Below are 9,947 nucleotides of genomic sequence, written 5' to 3' on the forward strand. Positions count from 1 at the left end.
ATTTTCCAAATCATAAAAGAATTTTAGACTAATACTTCAGTAATTAATTTTAATGATATTATCTCACCAAACAAATAACTAACTTGTTTTATAAAATCATAATTATAAAATTGAATGCATATATAAGAAATCTATGTTTTCGGAGAAATAAAGATATGACAATACTTTAATTGAAATCCAAAACTTTTGAAAGTGTTGTCAAGCAACACAGAGCTCACGAATATGGTTTTCTATGATGTACTATTTTCGATTATTGGATAAGTTATAATTTGGAAATATATTTACATCCTTAAAATTACTTTAGACTTATATAAGTTTGTTCCGTATCTTGGGTAGTCGTAATTATTTGATAAAATAAAAATAGTGTGATACACTATTACATTTATTAAATATATAGTACAAAGATAAAATAATTATAAAAAAATAAAATTTTGTATTTTTTAAAAGAAAGAAAATAAAAAAATAGTATTGAATGTAAAATTTTTATCAATGTCAATATTTGATAATATCCATACATTTTAATTTTTAGTTGAATGTGGTAACAATGTTTCTTTTTGCTATGTCAGTTCCAATTTCTTTAAGATTGGCTACCTTTTAGGGTAACTTTTTTATTTGAGTGATTGATATATTATCAGCATCTCTCATTGACTTTGATACTTATCTTTTGGAGCTATTCGTCGTCAAAAGTCATGTCTAATATAATTCATTTAATCATATATATGATTGAGATTGACTTAGTACTTGTATGTTTTAACGATGAAGATTGACCGAGTCTTTCATGCATATATGTATTTGAGTGAATAAAGATGGGTAGAGCATTATAATTGACTGGACTTGGTAAATAGCACCATTCACACAGTGGAAAAAAAACTTGATGACGTGGTCGTTACGTTAGCTGACGTTTTGACACCTCATGTTTTAGTACACGGTCCTTCTGCTGTCAAATGGTTTATTTAAATTAGATGTATCATATTTAGTTTGAATAATCTCGTTTCCAGAATCCAATGCCTTTTAAAAGGTCAACTGGGGTTAAGACCACCTTCGATAAATAAATAAGTGCATTAAGTATTTATTTCTAATAACTTAATTATAAAGTTTTATGAAAATAGTTTCATTTTATTTTCTGATAAATTTGAAAAATGAAAAATCAAAGTTATTTTCGTGGACTCATGTATGGATTTGAATAGCATCGTTCCCCTTACTAAACAACAGTAGTGTACCTGTAGCAACCAGACAGCGTACAGACTGGACGTTCGTATGGTCATAATTATCCAATCACGTGATTTCGCCACTCGTCATCCGGAGAGGCCGGGCAGCGTATAGACGGACGTCCGTATGGCCATAATTATCCAATCACGCGGTCTTGCTGCTCGTTGTCCGGACGAACAACAACTCATATGAGCCGGCCGGCTATAAGACCAAATATCAGGAGGTCGGCCGGCCCTACCGCCAGTTGACCGGATTAAGATCAAGATTAAAGTAAGTAGCTGTTAAAAGTTATTGGGCCAAAGTTGGACCGTGATTAACTTTTCACTATTATGAAGCCCACAACAAAAATTATAAATACAGGTCAAAGGTGAGTGGTAGGAGGGAGCATTTATTACTGTTCTATTAAAAAACGCCACTGTTCTCTGACTTTGGCATGAGAGAATCTTTCGCAGGTCTCCCACCCGCACGCAGAGGAGTGAAACGAGGAACAAGGAGCGAGAAGGTGTTAGATGACTCAGCCCTTACAACCGAAACAAGTAGGTTCAAACATAGTAACATTATAAAGGCTTAATACCCTATTTTGTCCCTAGTTTCGCTCGAAAATGTCAAATTAGTCCATCCTTTAAAAAGTGCGTCAATTACGTCCTTACCTAATAAAATTTATATCAATGAAATCCCTTCCGTTAAATCCGTACAAACTTTAATTATTAAAGTAGAAGAGAGAGAAAAATAGTTAAATCCGTACAAACGGCGTTAATTATTAAAGTAGAAGAGAAAGAAAAATAATTAACGCCGTTTGTACGGATTTAACGGAAGGGATTTCATTGACTTATATTTTATTAAGTAAGGACGTAATTGACGCATTTTTTAAAGGATGGACTAATTTGACATTTTCAAGCGAAACGGAGGACAAAATATGGTATTAAGCCCATTATAAATCTACCAAATCCCTTGCAAGCTGTGATTATTTTTGTTTCATTAATAAATAAATTGTTCTATAAAACAAATCATTTTTGTTTTATAAATACGTATAAAAATATATCATAAAATTACTTAGATAATTCCTGATTAAAAAAGTAATTAATATTAGTCTATTGAAATATCTGAAAAAAACTGAGAGTAAAGACAATAGAAAATGAAAAACTATGGCCATATAGAAAAATAGGAGAGAGAGAATTAGAATTATACATGAATAGAAACAAAGGCAAGAAAACTGAGTTTTAATAACTTTTTTATATAAAAGCAAACTAGTTGTTGGTTACAACTAATTCGAAATTATATTTAATAATACAACTAACTAACTAATTCGAAATTATATTTCTTTAATACAACATTTGATGCTATAGTCCGTGACGAAAGCTAAGGGCTCGTTTGGAATGCAAAAGAATAAAAAGTTTGGACATATTCGAGTTTGGTCCAGAAAGAACAACCAAACATAAAAAGTGGACTTCATCAGTACTGACTATGGATTCTTCAACAACCAATAGAGCTTTCAAAACAAGAATAAGAAAAACAAATTAAAATATAGAGATTAGTTATATTATGGAACCTTAAAAATTTTAGTAAGAACTTGGTCTGAGGAGTCTCGTGTTTAGCATGACTTAGATAAAGGAGAAGAGAAAAATACATTGTATTCGACTTACAGACTTTGATGCACCTATATAATAAGAGGTTTAACTCTAAAGGGTTTCATACAAGAAAAAAAATACATTACATTCCTATGTTTCTTTTCAAATTGAAACATATATGTTATAAGTTTACAACATATAAATGAAATTTAGATACTCTTAAATATTTAGTTAGAATGCTTGAGAGTTGTTAGTTTAGAACTAACAAATTCATTAATAAATTTTTTGAAAAACATTTTTTTTCTAATATGATAACAACCAATATTTACATGTTTTATAAAACACCGGATTGAAAACAATACGAAGAGTTGTTTGATTATACAATTTCATGCATTTTTACAAAATTTCAATTTTTAAATAAGTTATTTAATTCATAACTAAGGCTTAAATCGATATTCAACTTTTACACTAGGTCAAACAAGAATATTCTCTTTCTTATTTTTTTTCAAGATACAAGGTTCTCTTCAATAATTACTATTAGTCCAATTTACATCACAGCACCTTATAATAATAAAAGTTGTTTTGTTGTTAAACTTTTATTGATTTATTTACAAGAGGTAACACACTTGCCTAAAATCCTAATTCTGGAGTTGAATTCAAATGAAATTAAATAAATAAAAACATTACATTCGACCGTATGAATCTATGACAATTAATTAAAATAATATTTTAATATTTTCTATCAAATAAAATTTAAATTAATTAAAATATAATTTAAATATCATGATATTAGAAAGTTCTTGTTGTATTTAAAATCAACATACACTTTTTGATATATAGAAAGAAGCATACTTTGCAAATTGCATTATGCTTTCTAGAATGGTATCGTCGCAGCCGACGATGATTTGATAGAACAATAAGTGTGAAACTCATTCGTGATTTCTATTATAGACTCTAAAGAAGACATGCAAAGTATGCTGATTCCTATTACATCTGGGAAATTAGAACTTTCATGTGGAAACGCCAACATTATCGCAGTAGTAGACATAATCATTTAAAATAATCTAATAATGATAAAACTTTATGACTCTAATATTCTGTTAAAATAATAAAATTTAATTTTAACTCAATTTTATAAAATTAAAATAAAAAAAATTTTGCTTCTATTTATACAGTATAAGATTTATTCCTTATGCGAATATTCAAACATGATGAAAGTGAAAATAATAAAGTATGAACTCAATTGGCCTAAGAACTGCGTCGTCTTTATGGTGTGAAACTTATCAATTTGAAGACATTCAAACCGTTATCTTTTTACGACTTCGTATTAGTGTGCGAGGTAAGATTTCGTACAATCTGATAAATGAAAGGAAGAAAAAAAAGATTAGAATAATCTGATGTTTCTAAGTCGCATATTTCAGGCAAATATAAATTTAAATTTGGAAGTGTACCTCATGTTTGATATTTATTAAAAATCATACACTCGAAATTTATAAAATATTATTTTTTAGTGAATGAACTTCTTTTCTTTTTCGTCGTCTTTATTATTTTGTTAAATCAACGAACTTGTTTACTTCTAATGTTATGCTAGAATGACATCGTCATGACCTATATATTAACGGAAAGACAAAATATGAAACACGTTTTCTAATTTGGTAAATGTTGTATAGGTTATGTTTAAATTTCATGTCTGTCCATTTTTGATAAATACTAAATATGAAGTACATTTTCTTTTCAAGAATGTTATAAGATAAGTTTAGATATATGTTTGACAATTTTTAGTAAATATAAAATACGAAATACATTTTTTAACTTGTATGACGAGTTAAGTTTAAATTTATGTTTATAATTTTGTTGTTGTTAATAATGTTAGATATGATTGAAAAATCAAAATTAAAAGTCACAGGTTACATATATGATTGGATGATTGATGTATATCAAGCAAGACACTACACTAGTTTTCTTTGTTGAAAATTTGAGTCTTTTTTGTAGCAACCTCACATTCGTCACTAAGATGTATCACTAGCTAAAATTCCTGATGCAGCTCATGAACAATGATTTATTGTCCTATTGTATTTAAATCCTCTTAATTTGACTGCTCATGTCAATGGTAATTTGGGATAATGTTGCTTCGACTTTAGGCATTTTAAGACTCACTGGACTCCATTGATAGTGAAATCCCAATTGAATCTTCCATGATTTTCTACAGCAACCAACTGAATCACCATCAAAGATCAAATATATGATATTGACTGAGAAATGTCACCTTCCCTCTTCTCTCAGGAGGTAAATATGCCATTTTTTATTTCATCCAAAGAGAATTCAACATTCCAAGGAGCAAAACACAAATATATATAATTAAGAAGGATTTAAGAAAATATTAATTTATATTCAATATATATTGTTTAAGATTACATTTTATTTTTATATATTTTTTTAAATATTTTTATCTATTGTTTATGTTTTTTAATGTAAGAAATTTTGATTGTTAAAACATGTAAACCTATACTTTGTCAACCTCATAAAATATCTTTTCTTTTCTCTTTAATGCTAAGTTTCATTTTATTAAAAAAATACATTTATTTGTAATGATGTCATTTACAATACATTTTATTTTATTTTATTATTTCTTCACTGTATGTTTGAATCTCCAAGTTAATTAACATTGATATTGTTATAGTTTTTTTAGTTTAGACAATAGTTTGTTTTTATGTTTTCTTGAAAGATTTAATTTTGATATATTCATTTTATTTGAATTTTAGTATTATGTTTATTTATTTTATTTTAATTTTATTGTAAATTATAAACTCATGAGAGGCAATAAAAATTGAAACATTAAAACAAGATTAATATTATCACAACATTTATAAATATTTTTAAGATTTTGTTTATGTAAGTTATTCTCATATCCGTGAGTATGAATAGTAAAATGGGTCGAGTCTGACACCTCGGCAAAAAAAAAAGCATGTTAGGATGACCACTTTAATTAGATAGTTCGACACAATACATTTTGTCCAATTCAGCAGTCCTGCATACCAGCCTGACAACCTGACATCATTAAAAAAAACTAAATGTATGGAACTTGCAACAACACTCAGGCTGGCTTAGCTAACCCGACAGGTCAATTCGGTTAGTCTGACATCATTAAAATAATCTAAATGTAAGGAACTCAACCTGGTCTGCAACAACACTCAGACTAGCCCGACCAACCCAACAAGTCACCCTACATCACTTAAAAAAATCTAAATTATTTAATCTATAAACATGTTTTGGAAAATTCAAATGGAGATAGGAATGTTATTTCAGTTCCACATCAACTTATTTTAGTTTGATAACTCAACATGTTCTTAAGTAGCAGCACAACCCAACTTGACTTGTTTTTGACATACCAAAATAAAGTAAAACTTAAATGGATCAAGTTGGAGTGTTTTATACATGTGTGTTGATCATTATGTAACAAGCCAACAAAAATAACTCTTAAATGTGATTTTTTTTTAAAAATTAAACTAATTAACCTCAAAGCCAACTTTAAATACTTATAATAAAAATAATTTTGCTTATAACATTTAATGACCCTAATACTACTAATTTAATCATCACATAATTAATAACAAACCAGATCAAACACACACACACACATATATATATATATATATATATATATATATATATATATTTTGAACATCAATAGTTAAATATTTTAAAAAATTTATTAGTTGTATTAAATTTAAATCAAATTGTCGTTGAAAAAATATAGTCTATACTAAAAGTATAAATATATAGAAGAATATTAAAAGTAAACATTTAACACACTTTATATTTTGAATGCATTAAATAGATAAACATGTAGAATAAGAAAAATTCAAAAAAAGATAAGTCGTAATCCATGGATTTTAGATTAAACAAAAGGAAGGATTGTTGTCCTAGGGGATTGAAGATTCTATAAATAGGAACGGGTAGCGCTAGGGAAACAATATAAACACTCGAGAGGTGACTCTAGAAAGCCATGGAAACTCAAACCTGCATCTTGGTTATTGCCTTCTCCCTAATCTTTCTATTGAATTGGTTTGCAAAACATTACAAGAATAAATCTCATGTCTCTCTCAAACTTCCCCCAGGCCCAAAGAGGCTACCCATCATAGGAAACCTTCATCAACTAGCAGTAGCAGGTTCACTTCCACACCGTGCTCTCCAAAATCTTTCCCATAAATATGGACCTCTCATGCACCTCCAACTTGGTGAGATTTCTGCAGTGGTTGCATCCTCCCCGGAGATGGCCAAGGAAATAACCAAAACACATGATGTCGCTTTTGTGCAAAGGCCTCAGTTTATTTCTGGGCAAATTTTGTCCTACGGGGGCATAGATGTTGTTTTCGCTCCATATGGTGATTACTGGAGACAAATGAGGAAAATATTTGTCTCAGAACTTCTAAGTACCAAGAGAGTTCAGTCTTTCTCTTTTATTAGAGAAGACGAGACGGAAAAACTTATCGACTCGATTCGAACATCAGCAGGTTCACCAATCAATCTTACTGGCAGAATTTTCTCGTTGGTAAGCACTACTGTTTCCAGGGCAGCATTTGGTAACAAATCAAAGGACCAGGATGAATTTCTACTTTTGATTAAGAAAGTAATAGGATCGGTTGGAGGATTTGACCTTGCTGATTTGTTCCCTTCGATGAAATCCATACATTTCATAACTGGGAAGAAGGCCAAATTGGAGAAGCTGCTGAGTCAGGTTGACAGGGTCTTGGAAAATATTGTCAAAGAGCATCAAGAAAAGCAAAGAAGAGCGAAAGAAGGGAGAGCTCAAGTAAAGGACGAAGATCTTGTTGATGTTCTTCTCGGATTCCAACAAGCCGACGCTGCTCTCGATATCAAAATCACCACTAGGAACGTCAAAGCTTTGATATTGGTTAGTAAAAATGCCGCCGAACACTTGTCTTTTAAATTGCTCATTGCTTATTTGTTTTTTCTGAGCTTCCAACGTTACAAAATTACGCACAAAAACTACTTGTGTAACAAAAAAAAACATTAACACCTTTTTTAAATTTGTTGAAACAAGTGTTTTTTTTTTTTGGATAACCAAATTCAAACCATTCCCACAGTTACTTCTTCTTACGAAGTTACGTACGAACATGAACCAGCGATAGCGAATCGTGATTTGTTTTTGAAAAACAATGCATTCGGGTTTAGTAGTACGAAGTTAAGTAATTGATCTTATTTAGATATGTATGCGTTTCTTCGCGAATTCAATATTCAATTACAATATATATATATATATATATATATATATATATATATATATATATATATTTATTTATTTATTTATTGTTTGCAGTAAACAAAGTTTGAACCTAGTCGAACAGGTGGGGTTTGGCTTTTTATTTCAGTATTCCCATGATAGCCTTCGGCTTGTTTTACAAAGTAGCATATGTCTGATCTTTGGAAAAAGAGTGGGAAATTAAATGGTTGGTCATATATTAATTTTGATTATACTTGAAGAATTGGATTAATTGAGTCTTTTGGTCAACTAAATTAACCAACTAAAATGGTGAGGTGAGTCAGCTATAAATATATATAATATTCAAAAGGAAAAGACACAGCAAATGATAAACACAAGTAAAACAAACGTAATTGAGAAAGAAGAGAAGGATACAATAAAATCTCAGCACCAAAAAGTTGACGAGTATAAAACAGTCAAAACTTCTAAAAATTACTTTGTCTTAGTCTTTTATAACATCATTTTTAAAGACTCTATCTTAGTATTTGTTTCTTCTCCCGAAAGTAATACAATTTTATTACATAAGTGCAAGTTCTCTTATCATCTTACCAAAAATTATGTGTATATTGTTTGACTAGGACGTATTTGCTGGTGGCGTTGATACTTCTGCATCAACAATAGAGTGGGCAATGACAGAAATGATGCGAAGTCCAAGAGTGATGAAGAAAGCACAAGCTGAGTTAAGAGAAGCCTTAAGAGAGAAGGAAATGATCCATGAAAGGGATCTAGAGCAACTTAGTTATTTGAAGTTGGTGGTCAAAGAGACATTGAGGCTACACCCACCAACTCCATTGTTGATCCCTAGAGAATGCTCTGAACGAACCATCATCGATGGGTATGAAATACCTGTGAAAACTAAAGTGATGATAAACGTATGGGCAATTTGCAGGGATCCGAAATACTGGAATGATGCAGAGATGTTTGTCCCAGAAAGGTTTGAGGGAAGTAGTATCGATTTCAAAGGGAATAACTTCGAGTATCTGCCATTTGGAGCAGGAAGGAGAATATGCCCTGGCATCTCGTTTGGTTTAGCAGGTATCATGCTTCCACTGGCTCGATTACTTTATCATTTCAACTGGGAACTTCCAAATGGCATGACACCTGAGAGTATCGACACGGTTGAACGTTTTGGAATGGCCATTGGGAGGAAAAACCAATTGTGTTTGATCCCCATTGTTTATGATCCTTGACTGCATGCTTCTTCATGTTCATGTATCAAAAGTATCATTTTTATGCTTTGGAAAAATACACTATTTAACACCTATATAGGTAATTAAGAGAGAAATATAACAATGATAGGTGATCTAGTATAGAAAATTATCATAAATGTTGTGAAGTTGTTTATACATAATCTCTTTTACTTTCTAAATATTGTGTCGTTATAAATCATATTAAGAAGTCTTTATATTGTGAGAAAAGAAACATGAATTTTTTTTTTACTTGAGTTGATTTTTAGTGATATATAGAATAGTAATATGTGTTAATATACATGGTAAAAATACATTTTATTATTTTCATTGATCACTTCTCTAAATATGTTATATGTATTTAATAAATTATAAACATGAATTATTTGAAAGAGGTAGAAAATCAATTAGAAAGAAAAATAAAAAATCTTAAGAATGAATATTTTTGTGAAACTATGAAAAAACAATAAGTAATGTTATGTTCACAAGTTTTTTTTTTAATTTTAGCGTAGAAAGATATATATGTACTAAAACTTTATATTTTTCTTATCATATTCTTAATCTTCTTTATATATATTGTCATGGAATAATTCATCTTGATATAGAGAAAAAGAGAACCATAAAATATTAAAGTGTGGGAGTATTTTACATCTTTTTAATTAAAAAATAGAAAATAATTGTCTTTTCATTGGTTATTCT

At 29.6% G+C, this 9,947-nt stretch overlaps 1 protein-coding gene across 1 annotated transcript; it reads left to right on the forward strand.

Annotated features, from left to right (window-relative positions):
* The first annotated feature begins 6,751 nt into the window (after positions 1 to 6,751).
* On the forward strand, positions 6,752 to 9,499 carry LOC108335496 (cytochrome P450 71D8). Its single transcript, XM_017571519.2, has 2 exons — positions 6,752 to 7,692; positions 8,640 to 9,499. Exons 1-2 carry the CDS (start codon positions 6,784 to 6,786, stop codon positions 9,249 to 9,251), a joined length of 1,521 nt encoding a protein of 506 aa, XP_017427008.1. The 5' UTR covers positions 6,752 to 6,783; the 3' UTR covers positions 9,252 to 9,499.
* The last annotated feature ends 448 nt before the right edge of the window (positions 9,500 to 9,947 follow it).

Source organism: Vigna angularis, chromosome 10, assembly GCF_016808095.1.
Source record: "Vigna angularis cultivar LongXiaoDou No.4 chromosome 10, ASM1680809v1, whole genome shotgun sequence".
In the NCBI taxonomy this organism is placed as follows: domain Eukaryota; kingdom Viridiplantae; phylum Streptophyta; class Magnoliopsida; order Fabales; family Fabaceae; genus Vigna; species Vigna angularis.